Raw genomic sequence first — 17,513 nt, 5'->3', positions numbered from 1 at the left:
CAGATGTTAGAAATGGCAAAGCTCTATTAAATTATTGATTCTCTTCCTTGGCAAGGGTAGGATATAGTTTTCCCTCCTAGAGGATTTTTTAAATATTTGACTGATATTACATTTGATCTTTGCCAAAAGGCTGAGAAGTGATTTCAAGAGGGAAGATGCAATTGATAGATACAAATGGCTACATGAATTACACTCACATGAAATCCTGTCCTGTTTATATTAAGCATTTTCCCAGCACTAGATAGTATACACAGTGAAGAAGAAAAGTTCCTCTTTAGAGTATTATTAACAAAAAAAAAAAAAAAGAATGATATGAAATGAAAATTCCCACTATCCTCAAAGATTATAGACTGGATCACCTTCACGGAGTGACCTTGTATCCATGAAAGGACACTCTCTCAAATTAAATGACAGTATAGTAAGATTGAAGCTAAATGGTCCTTTCATGTTGTTACTTATACTAACATACATAACAATTACTCTCTGAAAGTATAGTACTCAGCCTGGACAAAATAACCAAAGAATCCATGTCTAAGGTGAAATATGAAATCAGCCCTCAACTACTAAGCTACAATCTAACAATTTTCCAGTTTGTTTATAGATTTAATTTCTCTTCTTCTATTGCATCTGAAAAAGTATATAATAGAATTAAAAAATGAAAATGTGAGGGAAACAAAATTCTGATACATCAAACTGTCTTCATCCTCCATAGAAAATATGAGAGTATACAGCTTGTATTAAGTGATTTCCCCTTCACATTCTCTTATCACATGTGTGCGCAATTGATGGGAGTTCAGAGAGGACCTGTATGTGACTGAATGGTGGAGTGTAAAGGCTGGTGTATTTTCCCTTCAGGGAACAACTTCTGACATTGTAAAGAGCATAAGAACACACATCTCTGTGCACATGCTGAAGTTTGGCTGTGCCGCTTTTGCAAGACAAGAAATGGTTCATCAAAGCGCCAGCCAGGCATCATTGTCATCTCCAGCACCTCTGACTATTTTTCTTTTCTTTTCAGATCTCCAAGTTGTCCACCTGTAGCACTGGCTTGGAGATTTTGTGACCTAATAGCCTCAATGCTTATGAGATGAGGAGACTAGTGTGAAGTGAATTCTGATATAATTGTGAATAATTTGCTGCTGTAGTGAGAGATTCCACTAGAACTTTCATTTGCAAGAATAGTTGGGTCGTGATTAACAGTGAAGTGATTTAAAAAAAAAAAAAAACTATCCGTACAATAGCTTGCTACTTACTTAGCCACTTCTGAACCTCATAAAATCAGGCACCAATACAGTGTCGAGAACCTATTATGATGAATACATGGACTGTGAAAGCCTCCCAAACACATCTCTGTCCTGACCTATAACGCCCTTGGTATTCAGTTGTGGATGTGCTAAATAGAAACTGTCAGACTGCATGGTGGTTTTGTTATGTGGAAAAAGAAGTCCACTAGAGGTTTAGATGAGACACCTGGACTTATTTAACTTGTGCCATAAAATGGCCTTCAACTTGAACTGGACACTGTGGACTGTGCTCAGTGCACTCTGTCCTGCTATATACATCCACTCTTCTGGCACATTGGGCTAATATATGCACAAGCTGTTTCTGCTATTGTAGATGTAAGGCTGCATTCAAGGTTTGAACAAGGTTCCTGATAGTTTCCCCAGCCTGTCTGTCTGTCTGTCTCTCTCTATCTATGGTGCACAGCATGACTGTGTTTCTCTATGTATCAGGCAAGAATAACTAATCTAAAGTGTATACATTACCTAATAAAATCTTCTTATTTGGGATTACTGCATCAAATTTTAATTTCCTCACTCAAGTAACAGCATGTCAGCCAGCCTGTCAGTGAAGAGCTGATAGAAGGTGAAAGGAGTGGATAAACTGCAGCAAATTACTGAAAACAGATCCCTATCAGCCCTTTGACTAAAATTGACTGAAAATAAGGAGTGCGAAATAGGATTTTTTTTTTAACCTCAGATTCTGCCATAGCAGCTTTCTGAAGTGCCCTCCCATCTCCCTCCCACTGGCTCCTCCTGCCTTGACAGGGGGCTACGGTTCACCTTTCAAGTCCTTAATCCTGTGACAGAAGAAGGAAGAAAAGAGAAGAGTGCTGCTGTAATTCTTATTTTTCTGAGCTCAGGATGCTGTAGCATAATTCAAAAGCCTTTTGCACATACTTATTCAGACCCTGGGTAGAAAGAAAATTCCTCCTCTTTCCCCACCCCCGTTTATAATTCATTAGCCAGCAAAGACGGGGAGAGAATTTGTCTTCTCATTAAGTATTGCATATTCCTCCTTGATGCAGTATGTATTCTCAAAATGGACAATACAAATTTCCCTTGGCTCCTGGACAAACCGAAACAGAACACCCTACAGTTACAGTTATGTTAGGCACTTGTGAGTCAGAGTTCTTGTCTTCTTCAAAATGCTTTGCAGATGTGAATCCTCACAACCTGTATCAGTTGGTAAGCATTGTGGCCATTTTACAGACAGGTAAAATGGAGGTGCAGAGAATTTACTCACAGCCATACAGAGGATTCAGTGTCTGATAACCCAGGACTCCCTGGCTAATTTTGTATTCAGACCACCACTCACTCTTGTCCAAGAACTTTAAATCAAGACCCATCAGAGCTTCTCTTGTCGAAGGAGCATGGGTATGATCCACCGAGCAAGAGGTAGGTTGAGGCACACTGGAATGCATTCCACACTGGCATCCCAGACAGGAAACCACAACAGTGAGGGATGCTGAGACCCAATAATTTTTAGTCCCTGATTGGGTTTTGCAAGGTGAGGGAATAATGTGTTCCTTTATTGCAGCTTGACATCTATTCCCCTTAAAATAGAATTAAAATACTTTTAATTCTTTGTCACTTCCAAACTCTGCCCCTCCAAATTATTAAGTTAAAGAAATAATGCAGAAGCACTGCAGTACCACCTTGGCTCCAGAGTATCGATAGCTCTCTGTTAATTCCTTCTTAGAATATTTCCAAATCATCAGTGTGAATACTTTATTAAAAGCTCAGGGTTTTATTAAAAAAGGATTTATTTAACCCCCCCCCCCCACCCCCCCCCCCAAAAAACCCTTTATTTGGCTAATATAAATGTCTCCTTTTTCTTGTTTTTAAGCATGGGCTATTTCAGATTATTGCTTTTTAAATCTTCTTCTCCCATCCATGTGGGAGTGGGTTATTCTGTATTCTTACACTCCACTTTACACCGTTGACTTTGGGGCCTTACATTATGGCCTCCCCCCTTCTTGATGGTTTGATGAATTGTTAATCTCTGTAAGAATATTGGGAGCTTTCAGGAGTAGCTGCAGCCACCAGTTGACCTGACAGATGAATGGATGAGTACCCCCTGGAGACAAGAACTTCATGATTCCGCTTAGGGACCTCACTAGTATATAGGATAACAACAAAGACTTCTTCCAGTGACAGTGGCAGAGTTACCTCTGATTTAGAGATGGAGTCCTTCCTTCCTGCTTGCTATTGGAGTTTTCTGGGCAACAGGCTTTCATCTCGTGAGTAAAGTTAGGGTGTCTTGTAAGAAGAACCAGGGAAGAAACCAGCTGCCAATCTAAAAAGTTGTGAGAGACTGAGTAAGTGAGGAGGACACCAACCAATCACTTAGAAGAGTTTCTTCAGATGAGGGAGCAGCTAGCAAGAATGAAGCTGTCAGGATGTTAATTTGTATGCCATATGGCTACCATGGATTGCCTTTGTCAGCATACTGAGGATGTTTCTGGATGGGGCGCGGGTTGTCAGGGGCCCTGGCTGTTGGGGCCCAAAAGTATTTTTTGATTTCCCATTTGAATTTGCTTTTCTACTCCCCCAATGTGCACTCTGAGACTCAGCAGCATGTAGATGGGTGTAAACAGAACCTGCTCCAAGTTGGTGCCAAGTTTCTGGTTGGAGCATCAGAAATTTACTATGGTTGTGTTTTCAGATATGTCTATCCTTCCTGAAATTCACTATTCAAACTTGGGATAGATTAGGGCAAATTGTGAGGGGGAAGGAATTTCTTGACTGTTTCAGGACAGCAGAATGTTATGAAAGCATGACACAGGAAGATGCCTAAAGAAAATATAGGTGTAGAGAGAGGCCCTTCTTAGGACGGCATGGATCCAGCTCCCTTACAGCCCTCCACTGCTTGGCTCTGTATATTCTTTTCTGCAGATCAGTTTGCTCTGGGATAGTAAATAAGTGCTCTGCATTTGAGGCTGTTACCCAGGTGCTCAGATATGAGGGCAGTTCATGATTATATTGGTATGTTTCATTTCACACTAAGAAATTAATTGAAGATGGGCATTTAGGACCTGATCCTTTGAATTCAGTGAAAAACTTTCATTGACTTTGCTGGGTTTGGATAAGGCTATTAGTGGGAGCATGCAAACTCCTGGGAGCTTGGTTCCGCTGGTCAAATGGATGTTGGGGGAGCATCATATAAACAGGACTGCAAGAAAGATAAAATCACAGTCTGGTAGGCCATAAAGGGAAGTGTGTCAAGGGGCAATTGCTCTCTTTTCTCTGGGTTCAGGAAATGGACGTCTGGACAACAGGGGAGAGGCAACCATATCCACTGTAATGCATGTTATATTGCCCTGGATAAAGTGTGAATCGTTTTCAGCCTGGCATAAGGAGGGGCTTGTAAACTAGAGAGGGGAGGAGTAGAAAGGGTTGATCCACAATTGCAAAAACACCTTCATGAAAGCCTGTGTCTGACTCTTCTGAGCCAGCCAAAGCCCTAGTTTCCAATGCAACCAGTCCTTTAATCTTCATGACCAGATGATGAAATATCATCTATCCTGTGGGTGACCCCGTGGCTCTTGCAGGTGGGTTTTTCTAAAAAGAAAATCCCTAAACCCTCACAGCACCATCGGTACTCTTAGCTTCTGCCTCCCGGCAACAATCATCCCACTTGTCACCCACAGAAGGCGGATTTTCTTCGGATAAACCTGCACCAAATTAAATAGGGCCATTACTATTCCAATGCCATCACTAGCCCCCCTTCCCCAGCAATTGCTTTCCCTTTGAAATGTACAGCACGGCTTGTGACACTTATCATTCTGAGCTGCTCCTTCTTTTTTGACAGGCGATGAGTGAACTGTCAGATAGGCCACTGCTGCATCTAGTGTCTTTGGAATGGAGAAACACTTTAGTTTGCCATTGAGCAACTGGAGGCTCATCTCTCTCCCGTGGGAACAGTAAATTGAAGTGCCACATTTGGGAAGTGAGCACTGAATTGTGTGGATAGAAGTTTCACTCTCTTTCTCTCCCCCTTCCTCTTTTCAGATTTCTTCACTCCTGTAAATCCCAGCTACCAGCTCCCACCTGCCTCAGTTTCCTCTTTTTCCCTGCTGCTTGTAGTACCATCTTTAGTTGTACTTGCTGATTTGGAAAACACAATTACTCCTGGTGATTTAAAGGCTCTCTGGTGGCTGCTGGATCCCAGCAGCTGAGTGCTCAAAGGTCAATGACCTGGGAGTTATGCTTAATGCTATCAGATAAAAGTGCGGATTTACTTAGAGTTTATTGAAATGCCATGGAAGGATGGGGAGTGAAATATACATGGCCCAAAGTACTTCCCTTTTATTACAGACAGTTCCATGTATTCTCCACTCAGTCCTCATTGTGTCAGACTGCCGCTCTGAAAGTGGGGGACTGAAAATCTGAATTTCTGTGGGAGAAGCTCTCTGTGGTTTCTCCTAGGTAACTCAAAGCTATTTTTAATTTCTAAATGAGATTATTTTGATATCATGAGATCACTTCCATTTCCTGTACTTTTAATGAGGTTAATTTCTATTTGACGAGTGTACTTTGTATGTATTGTGCACACACATAGACACTGACAGGTATTGCATGCTTAAATATTTGCACATGCATTGGCAGGCAAACACAGACATTAACAGGTACGCATACACGTACACAGGAGCAAATATGTGTACACCCACCCACCCCACACCTGGGTACTCGCATGTACATCATTATACTAATAGGGACACAAATATGCATTCACGCACATTCACATATGCACACTTAGTCATGCATGCCCAGTGGCAAGATTTTTTAAATTCAATGCAGTTCATAAAAAAAAAAAGCTGCAGGTGTAAAGAAAAACCGAACCAGTAATGTTGGTTAAATAAACGGTGGAAATTCAAGGGCTCCAACCTTCAGCTGATGAATTGTGAGTTTGGTGGAATGCAGCCAATGCCAATGCCAATGTGCTGCCACACTTCCTCATTAGACATGCAAATGCCCGTGTTGACATTTTCTCTCAGGGTGAAATAACTGCCTCTTTTTCTGCTCTCAATAAACCACTGAAAACAGAGCAGCTTACATTCATAAATGTGTTCACACTACATTAATTATTGTTTTGTGTGTGTGTGTTTGTCTGAGCCCGGACTCACTGCAGCCTCAGAAGTGAAACCAAAGCTAGAGAAGCCTGATAGTGAATTCACATACATGAATAACGTTTTTATTTCAAAAACTAAAACTAATCCTTGGTCAGTCTTTGGCCATTTGCTGTTTACTTGGGGCTCTTGGGCTTGTGGATGCTTTTGGCTTTTTACAGGATTGCAAGTCCTGTGACTTTCCTGAAGGTGCTTGTGTAAGTAGCTGTCTGCTGACTGCTCAGACAGAGGCGACCATCTGTAAACTGACCTGTTCTGAGCTTTGTTCTGACCCTCATTCTGTCTATAGCTTTTGATTAAAATGTAACAGATCTTTGTAGCTCTTCCAGTCAATCAGGTAGGTGGCCCACCACGATCAGTATCTTTCGTTGCCAAGTCCTCATTCAAAAACACTGAAGACAAAACCGAAAAGAAATCCAAACTGCAAACAAATGGGCAAGTAGAATCAATGTATTGGCCATTGCCGAGATGTATGGTGGACGAGCGACTGCCTTGTGGAGTATGAGGCCTGAAGCCCCAATCTGAGGAAGTTATTGATCAATGGAAGTCCCTTTTCTAAAATTAACGAGTGTATAGTTTTCCTTATAAACTAAAAGCTGCAGTCTGGGTATCTGTTATACTCTTAAATGTCTTTTTGCCTTAAGTGTACTACAGCTTACTTCACTCTCTGCTGAGATTTCTCTGGTTTAGCTCCCACTGTTAAATAACCCTCTGAATTCAAGCATTAATTGCAAAATTCACCTTGTGACCTAGCTTCAATTTCATCTGTTATAGATATGTGGCAAGTGACAGTGAAATAAGTTTGTTGGTGTCATCAGTCCCTAATGGACATTTTCCCGCTTCACAAAACTACCACATGATTCATCTCTATATGCTCAGATGATCTTACGTGTTACAGGTCTAGTTCTGGCTTCGGTATTACAGGTCAAGACCAAGCTATGTTGGCAGAGCTTTGTGGAGGGCACAGAACTTGAATAGCAAAGGCTGTCACAGGACAGAAAATAAGTTGCTTTGGTGGAGCTATGTTGTGGGAATCTTATTTAGGGCCTTTCTGCACAGTGTCTTGTCCAGTTCATGAGCAGCTCTTAATTCTCACAATACTCCGCACACAATAAAAAAAAATTACATTAGCAATGTACTTCAGTTATTATACTTGCTTTGTCATGAAGTTGTGTGATTCACTCTGTTGTTCCCATCCCCTGAGTGCATGGGAATAAGTCTTGCACATAGTAGAAATGCGGAGTTTGTAAACATCCTGCAGTATAATAAAATGCAGGAAAATGATACCGTGGAAAGTCTACAGAGTCTGGAATGTTCACATCTTTCTTTCCTTCCCAGGGTACAACTGTGCGTATGATAACAGCAATTGACCAAGACAAAGGACGGCCCAGGGGTATTGGATACACCATTGTCTCAGGTAAGTAACATGGAGACCGTATCATAAGCCCATGGTTGGCGTATGTTGGAGGTGAGGGAAGAACTGGCCTTTTAAAGAGCTTTCACCTACCCTGTCCAAACTTGAAAAACTATAACTCCTTAATTGTACTTTTTTGGTCTCTAGTCAGTTCTTTGATCCCAATCGTTGCTGATTACCAAAGCCTACTGGTTTAACTGAAATCTCTCAGCTTTCTGATGAGCCTCTTTTGCCTTCAGTGATGTGTCATAATCCATTGTTAGTGACATCTCAATTCTCTTGAGTAGAAATGGTTATTTTACACACAGTTTGCCAATATTTTATATTGTGACCTTTCAGTGTTAATTGCATGCAAGGTACCTGCAGCAAGATTGCTATATGCATTTCCATGTCCCCAGCACTGACTGTGAGCTGCTTGCATTGCGCACCTTTGGATGCGTCCGGCTAATACCAAATGCAGTTCACTCTTCTCGGTGTATTCCAGTAGCTCAAGGCTCTATGCAGTTTACCTGATACAAAGTAGCAGTTCTGCACAGGATTAGGAGAGCCCATGGGCATTTCAACATGATAGTGTTACTTTTATAGAAAGAATATATGTAATGGTGGACAGCATCGGACACGCTCACTTTCATGAGTTAGGATCATTGCATAACTTAAAAGTGACGGAGCAAAGCAGAAGTTCAAGTATGGTCATCACTAGGGAATAGTTTCATTTCATACCACATCAGAGAGGAGGTCTGCAAATAGCTAGGTATAAGCATTTTGTTATGAGAGTTGTCATGTTTTGATATAGTTATGGAAATAGTGTGATTTATTACCTTCTGAATTACTAAGACCATTTTCAGCAGCACCTAAATGGTCCCTAGTAATCTCCCATCAAAGTATTGGCCTGGCCAGGCCTGATTCTGCTTAACTTGCAAGAGTTAGTAGCATTACAGCACAAGTTGGTATGGCAACATGCTATTTTTTGAATGAAAGGAGTGGTTTAATAGTGTAAGAGCTGGCTAACACTTCCCACCATCAGTGTGCCTTAACCCTCGCGGATGTGCCAACTCAAGGGGTGCGGGAGTAATCCACGCCCCAATGCATAGTTTCCCCTCAGTTCTTCTCCTTGGTCAGCAGGTATTTCCTGTGCTCCATTGGGCCCATGAGCCAGAAAACAACTCCCTATGGGAAAGGTCTGCTTAGTCTGTGTCCTTTAAGTGCTTCTTTGGAATAATCTGTTTGAAATTCCCAAGCAGTCTAGAACCACCTGAGATGTAATAAAACTTGATTAATAAAGATAGAATCAGATTTCAGAAAAAACCTGAATGCAGTTCTCCTTTTTGCCTGCATTCCATTAGCTCCAGGCTCAGACACCTAGTCTTGAACTCTGCAATAGGTCCTCTAGATAGATACCATGCAGGTAGTTACAAGGAAATAAGCGTTATCTTATATTTCTCAAACATACATCCTTCCTCTTCAGCTTGACACTGGCGCCTTTGGCGGGCCTCTATTCGCAGGGACATGGCCTTGAGTCTCAGGTGTCCCATGTCTTTCTTCCTCTCTCTTCTTGTCTGGGATCCCAGCCCTTTATACTTTGTGATGCTTTTTAATAATGGTGGTGTGGACAGAATCCAGTGTCGTATCAAATACGTAGGGTTAGGTTACAGCAGCATTTCAGCAATGGAGTGTTCAAGCAGGTATATCCTCTTTTAAGTGTAACAATGTGTCTTCCATGAAATTACTATTGTATCCTGTGTCTGCTAACAGTTCCCACCCTACCCTCCACATCTCACTCTGGAGTTTACTGCAGAGTTTTCTTTCTCAAAATCTAGTGTTTCAAATACATCTTTGATATTGCCTTAATCAGCCTGAAGGGTCTGGGTGACTTGATCCTGACTTTCATGTCTGTTGTCCCTGGCAAGAAGTCTGAGTCTAAATCCAGCTCGATATGCCTTCAAAGATACTGAGATTATACAATCATAATTCCCTTTTAACTTTTTTCTGATATACATACAGTATGTATTAACTGACCGAGTCACGCTGACCTGTCACACAGGGATATCAATCAGAGCAAATTGCAGTGGTGGGTTTTTTGTGATGTAGACGCTTATTTACTGGGAACTAGACTGGGACCACAAAATCATTTCACAAAGGCCATCAGGCAACCTTCAGATGGTAAAGACTTTCCACAACTGCTGACCTGTGCTGCATTCAAACCCTGACCTAGAAGTGAAAGGCTCTGTTATCCAATTACTCCTCTTCCAAGGTCCATTTTGTAGGCTAATCCTCCAGAAGGTCATTTTCCAAGTGCTGCTCACTACATAGCGATCAGCTTTAATTTTCTTCACTGGCTTGGCTGTTGAGTTTGTCTTGGAATAAATGTGTATTCCCATTAATAATGACCCTTGGTTTTCCCACTTGCAAAATTGTAATTTTTGCCTGTGTTCCTAAATGACGGCTTTGTAGCTCTTATCCCTTTCATTCTTTCCTACGTGGCCAGCCTGGAGATGTCGGGGAGGTAGGTGGGTCCCTTGCTGTCCTTGTATGCACTGGACTTTTTGGGGAAATTTCCCCATAGTGTTGGCAATGCTGGGAACACAAGCACAGGCAAAGCATTGATGGTCACAAGCATATTTACCCACCTGGTCTGTAGGCCTGCTGTTAGGAACGTTAGACTTTGTGGTGGTAAAATCCCTAATGCCCTACCTACATTAGAAGTTGCACAGGTAATAATGGAGCAGTGGGAGATTTCCCAGGAAGTCTAGTGTAGACACAGTCCTTATGCAATACGGCATGTTTTCATTGCTTTCAGCAACCTGTTACGCTCAGCTGTATAATGCGTGAGCAGAATTTCCAACATTTTCCCCTTTCCACACAGGCTGACTTGTGCTTCTAAAATCAAGTTCCCTGAAGCACTATCACTGATTGACCTTGAAAAACATTTAGGGTTGAGGGAGGTTTGTGGTGTGAATATGGCCATTCTGGTCCCCACTCTTTTGGGGAGTATTCTGTAATTGCTTTCCGCATAGAAAAGGTCACTCTTCTTCCCAAAAGGCTGAATGCTGGCAACATTTTAGCTATGAACCCCACTTGGTCTGTTCCCTCTGCTCCTGCAAGCTCCTAAGTGATCTCAAGTTCTTCGTTGTGGCCTGGTTTTCTCATACGTCCATTCTTTACTTTGAGTTTTGATTGATTTTTATGGCACAGAAGAATTCTTAATAGCTCTTATTTCTTCTCCCTCTCCCCAGTTGGATGATCCTTTTAAAAACAATACCACATGATATTAAAACACTCTGTAATTTACTTATTAACCAATCAGGATCTTTTTACTATATTATTAACCAATTGTAGTTGATAAAATAATAATACTTGGTCAGTCATTTTGCTGTGAGAATAATATAGATAAATCAAATATTTTCCCTGTCATAATATTTAAATAGGAATATATAGTACTATAGTAAATGAAACAATGAATTCAGGCTCTTTTGGGTAATGTGAATTGCTAATTTGGCTCCTGACCCACTGAGGTCTGAGTATTACTGCTGTAGTGGGTGTGAAAGGGAACTAAGAACAGTATTACAGACCGTTATGAGAAGTCTAAGTTTTTTTAGCTTTAAAGAAATGTGATTTTTTTCATTTCACCTCACTTTCAGGTATTTTCTTTTAGCCTGTCAACTGCTATACAAAACAGACTGTGCCTAGACTTGAAATATTTTTCTATCTCCTGGCCCAAATCAACAAAACAAACGGGCATGTGTGCAGTTTCTAAGTCAGCTAAGTTCACTAAATATTTGCTTATGTTCACATCAGGCTCTCTACTCTAGTAAAACCCCATTGCTGATTTTAAAAGCAAGGAAACAACCCGCAAATTTCAGCTTTACACATGCCATGCTTATATTTGTATTTTATTGCTTCCTTACAATCATTACCCAATGGAGATACTGTAGGAATAAACCAAGAATGCTTTGAATTGTGTGTGTGTGTGTGTGTGTGTGTTTGTATTGTGAATTGACAGTCACAGTCAGACACACGCAAAGACACCTGGATTTGCTTGAATATGCCAATAACTTAATCACTGCCTCTGGATCTAGCCTGGCGGGGGGGCGGGAGGAAGGAGCAGCTATTGTAGGAGACAGTCATAAAAAACACATCAAAGCCACAAGCGATTAAACTGTTTTGCATTTTTTTGAAAACACAGGAATTTAAAAATATTTTTGAAACTGTCCATCCGTCATCCCTCCTGGTAACCTCAGCACGTTCCAGTATGGTAGTGTTGCTGGAGTCCAAGGGGTAGCAGGTTCATGGACAGATTAAATGCCCAGTGAAAGAGAAGGATTTGAATGTAAAGGTATATATGGGGCACCAAGGGGATGGACTGCCTAATGTATGCCAGAGAACAAATCGAGGCATATTGGGCCTAATTCTGATTGCATTTACACCAGTTTCAAATGGCATATCTTTCATTTCACTCCTCATTTGCCCCAATGCAAGAGCCGAATCAGGTCTACCATGTTGAAACACAAAGCAATGAAGATGGGATAAAGGTATGCTGCTACAACACTTGGCACAACATGGGCCCCCAGGCACTACTGTGGTCTAAATAAGAAGAATAACAAGATGTATTTTCTCACAGACATCCCATCCATCAATCGCTTTCAGCACTAACCTTGGCAGTGCAACCTTCCTGTTCCCTTTTGATATAGTCCCTCACCCCGCGTTTGTCTTAAAACAGAGGTTTCCTGAAAACTGTGTTCTGGACTAAAACCTCTAGGTTTCCCGCTTCTGCTTTGAACTGAGTTGTAACCAATACTGATGTGGTTTGTGTCTACAAACAACATGACTGAAGCTTGGTTAGTAAACCTCATCTGCTAACAGTGTTTGATCCATGCCAGAGGCCTATGCTAAACACATGGTAATCTCTTACCAGCTCTGCATGCTGTATTTGTGCAGTGCAGAGAGGACCTCTTAGCAGGGCCTATGGAATATGGTTGGCCAGATTGTGACATCCCAGAGTGCATTGCCCCATGTGTTGCTGATACTGATCTATATTCATGTTCTCGGGGCATTTTATCCACTGCTGAAACATTAGTGGATAATTACTCATGTTTTTGCAGAAACCCTATGTATGTATTACTGCAATGTCTACACTGCAGAGTAAAATCGATTTAATTTAAATCGACCTTCACCCACTGAGCCTCAGAAGTCAGAGGAGCAGGATCACATCATGCTCACTGCGTTGGGTGTTTGCGCCCCCACCAGCCGTGCTTGAATCGATAATTGAAGCAGTGCACCGCAAGTAGCTATCCCACAGTGCAACTACCCACAGTGCCTTTTGGGAAGCTTGTCATCCTCCCATGATGCAACATGCTCCCTCTCCCATCCTCTCTGGTCCAAAACAAACAGATGATCATTTTTTCACGCCATTTTTCCAAACCCATTTCTGCCGCACGCACGCCACTGCTGGAGAGGCATGGAGCCTGCTCAACTGTGCACTATCATTGTGAGCATCACAAATACCTCACGACTTATCCTACAGTATTTTCAAGGCTGAGACAGGAGCCGTAGCGTGGAAATTGTGATGTTACTGAAGTCACCCTGCTAGAAGTCATAGAATGAAACAATTCTTGTTTGCTGCAGGCTGTCACGCAACATCTTTGGTCAGTGGAGTGTCAATTCTGGTCCTGGGAAACAAACAGTCATTGGTGGAATAGCATCGTTATAAAGGTGTGGGACGATGATCAGTGGCTGCAGAACTTTCGTATGCGAAAGGCCACTTTCATTGAACTTTGCACAGAGCTGTCCCCAGCCCTGAAGGGCATGGATACTCGCTTGAGACCTGCTCTGACAGTGGAGAAGTGAGTGGCCATCGCTCTATGGAAGCTAGCAACCCCAGACTGCTACCGGTCAGTTGGGAATCAAGTCTGAGTCGGTAAATCCACCATGATGCAAGTTTGGAGGGCCATTAATAGATTTCCACTAAGAAGGGTAGTGACTTTGGGAAACATGCAGGACATAGTAGACGGCTTTGCTGCAATGGTGTTCCCAAACTGTGACGGGGCGATTGATGGGACACGCATCCCTATCCTAGCACCAGACCATGTTGCCACAGAGTACATAAACCGAAAGGGATACTTCTCAGTAGTATTGCAGGCCGTTGTGGATCACGAGACGTTTCACCAACATCAGTGTGGGGTGGTCTGGAAAGGTTCATGACGCGCGCATCTTTAGGAACTCAGGTCTGTTAAAAAAGATGCAGGCGGGCACTTTCTTCCCTGATCAAAAAATCAATACTGGCGATGTTGAAATGCCACTAGTGATTCTGGGGGATCCTGCCCCCCCTTACTCCCCTGGCTAATGAAGCCGTACTCTGGGCACCTGGACAGAGAGAAGGAGCGGTTAAATAATAGGTTCAGCAAGTGCAGAATGGCGGTGGAATGTGTATTTGGACATTTAAAGGCTTGCTGGCGCAGCTTGCTCACTAGGTTAGACTTCCATGAATGCAACATCCCAATTGTTTCTCTGCCCGCTGTGTACTCCATAATGTGTGTGAAACAAAGTGGGAAATGTTCCTACAAGGTTGGATTGTGGAAGCTGATAGGCTGGCCTCACGTTTTGAGCAGCCAGATACCAGTGCTACACTGAGAGCCAACCGCGGAGCGCTGCGTCTCAGGGAAGCATTGAAAACCCATTTTTTTTAATGAACCGCAGTAATGTACGTCTCCGTCAGTGCTGTGCCTTCCCTTTCCATCCCCTACCCTTGTACCATCATTCTTCCCCCCCACTTCTTTCTCCACCAACAGTCCCCGAGCTCTCAATGAATAAAGAGTAATGTTTTTTAAAGCAGTAAAGTTTTATTGGTGATCAGTTACAGTGGCGGGGAAGGATGATAATTTAACAGTCTTATAAGGCTGCTTTGAGCATCCAGAGCACAGTGTGACTATGCAAACAGCAAAGCATGCACATTTCCAGTTATTTCTGCTCCCCACCACCAGCATGGAGTGGAGCATGTACTGCACCCTGCTCAACATCCTCCTAGAGTGCTTGAGGGTGGGGGCTGGGAAACAGCTTGTTGGCTGACTATTTTTCAGGGGCTGCAGAAGGAGTCTGTCCTGTCGCTACTCTTCCTGGAGCTCTACCAGGTGCCTGAGCATGTCAGACTGATCCCTCATAATTCACAGCATCTCCTCTTGCATTGCATGCTCCTGCTCCTGGGCTGATTTTCTGTTTTCCATGTTCATTTTCTCTGACAAAGACATTCTCCAGGCTCTGACCTCTGTGTCAGCAGTCGCGAAGGCGTTCATTAGTTCATTGAACATGTCATCCCGAGGTTTGTTTTTTTTTCGCCTTCTAATCTGGGAAAGGCGTTCTGCAGGAGTAGAAACTGGGGTGAAGGCCAATGTGTTCACTGTAAGGCAAGCAAAGCACAAAGTTTCCATTGTTAGCTGGCCCCATGGAATGAAAAGAAATGTTACAGTGTAAAAACCACTCCTCTTCATATTCACAAGGAAAACCAGACCTGCATACTGCTCTGTACCTATTGCATGGATTGGAGTGGCGTTTCAGCCATGATAAGTGAGGGGCCTTTGCATCCATTATAGGGAAATCTCTGAGCACCACATTCCCCAATCTACACTTAACCAAGGAGCTGGATCATTGGGCTCTCCTTTACCATCCCAAAGACTGACTTTGGAAGAGGTGGTCCAAAGGGATTGGAAGAAGGTGTGGGTGAAGTGTCACTGGAGAAAACATAGGGGCACCCGTTCCCGGACCCCTTAAAACCGATGCCAACATCATGGCTAGGAATTCCCTGTGTTGGGGCACAGGACACCATCCATGGCAGGGGAATAACACGGGGTGACTATATTGGTTGGGTACTGTAAACTTGCACCATCTTCCCTAGGTGGCCATGTGTGAGATCAGTCTCCTGAAGGTAACAGAGCTGGAAAGTGAAGATTTGCTGCAAGCATCTGGGTACAGGCCTTGCCCTTATGCTGCTATATTGTGTTCCGCAATGATGCCTGCTTATTTAATAGCAGAGTGGTGGGGAAAAGTGTCCTACCATGGCGGAAGAAATAAGGCTGCCCTCCCCAGAAAACTTCTGCAAAGGATTGCAGAGTACCTACATGAAAGTTTCCTGGAGATATCCCTGGAGGATTTTAGAAGCATCCCTGTGCCAATAAATAGTCTCTTCCAGGGGGGAAGCTTCTGCTTAAGTGGAGCAACATCCAGGAAGTCCATCCACACAGACTCCTTTTTTCGCAGAAATAAGAAGCTGGACTGGGGCTATAACCACAGAAATACCATTTGCTATACACACTCACCAGATGTGCCTTCCCTGGCATCTCGATCACTCACACTGTCCTGCATCAAGCTGGGCTGCTCTGGGGTCACAAACAGGTCCTGGTTCTCAGGGAGAATGGACACCCTGCTCGCCTGCATTCTGTTCTCCTTCTCCTCCTCCTCCTCCTCGTCCATAGAGTCTTCCTTATTCATCCAGGACTGGGATTCTACGGAGGTATCTATGCTGGATGGTGGTACAGTGGTGGGGTCACCACTGAGAATCGCATGCAGCTCCTCATGGGGACAAGCAGAATGATTGTTCACCTCTTTAGTTTTCTGATACGCCTGCCTCAGCTCTTTGATTTTAACACGGCACTGCTGTGTGTCCCTGTTGTGGCCCTTCTCCACCATACCGCATGATATCTTCTAATAGATATCCAGATTTCTTTTGCTGGCTCGGAGCTGAGCCAGAACAGACTCTTTGCCCCACAGGCTGATGAGACCCAAGACCTCAGGTCAACTCCATGCTGGAGCGTGTTTGGGGCATGTAGTTGCCATGAGCAGTTCAGCCACAAAGCTTTCTCCATGCTGACCAAACAGGAAATGGGAATTCAAAATGTCCCAGGACTTGAGGGGAAGAGCTATTTCCTGTTTATGTGGTCACAGTGCAGCAGAGTGCGAATGCCCATAGTGGTCACAACAGAGCTGATAGGATATCTCCCGGAGGCCAATGACATCGATTTACATTGCACTCTGCCTACACCGATGCTCATTTGACCCCTGCAATTCGTCAAATTTTACCGTGATTTAGGTTGGCGCAACTGACATGCCAGTGGAGATGCATACTTTCTGTGGTCGACGTAAGCTGCATTCCATCGACCTACATTGTCAGTGTAGACCATAACATAGTCAGGAAGTATGGTATGTGTGGATGCACAAGTTTAGTTTTAATGGCAGAAAAGCTATGATGTGGCCATAGCCTGAACACTTACTTGTAACTTGTTAAGCGGATCCTTCCTCTAGCCAGTTACAAAATCACAACTGTGGATGTAGTGTGTGTGGACTAGCCCTCTGTCTCTTCTGCTTAAGACAAAGGTACTTTAAATTCATGATTCATTTAAACTGATGCTGGCAAGTCAATTTAGGCTCAACATTTAAATTTTGTAAAAATAAGTTTTGAAAAATCTGACATGAACAGAAATTATTCTGACTCCTTTTAACTCATGACTCTTTAAAATTTCCATGCCAATAGTTCCTTTTTGAAGGAATATGTTACTTTCTCATGTTTTATATTCCAAACATTGAAATGTTCTGTTAATGCATCCTTGCAAAATTCTATTCACACAAGGCGAATAGTTCTCTGGCAGTCAAATAAAACATCATTAATTTGTCATTATCCTTAATCATTACAGTAAAAGTCAA

The 17,513-nt window shown here is 42.8% G+C and overlaps 1 protein-coding gene across 3 annotated transcripts in view; it reads left to right on the top strand.

Moving 5' to 3' along the window:
• CDH23 (cadherin related 23) overlaps positions 1-17,513 on the top strand; it is a 454,320-nt gene that overhangs the window by 189,894 nt on the left and 246,913 nt on the right. For all 3 annotated transcript variants that reach the window (XM_067552666.1, XM_067552664.1, XM_067552665.1), the window contains exon 9: positions 7,751-7,829. In XM_067552666.1, the coding sequence (XP_067408767.1) occupies positions 7,751-7,829 (79 nt within the window). The remainder of the gene's footprint in view (positions 1-7,750; positions 7,830-17,513) is intronic.

This window comes from Emydura macquarii, unplaced genomic scaffold, assembly GCF_026122565.2.
Source record: "Emydura macquarii macquarii isolate MOO-44397 ecotype Brisbane River unplaced genomic scaffold, CSIRO-AGI_Emac_v2 contig_1390, whole genome shotgun sequence".
Lineage (NCBI taxonomy): Eukaryota > Metazoa > Chordata > Testudines > Chelidae > Emydura > Emydura macquarii.
Note: the sequence above shows the minus strand (reverse complement) of the source record. Positions and strands in the feature narration are given on the sequence as shown.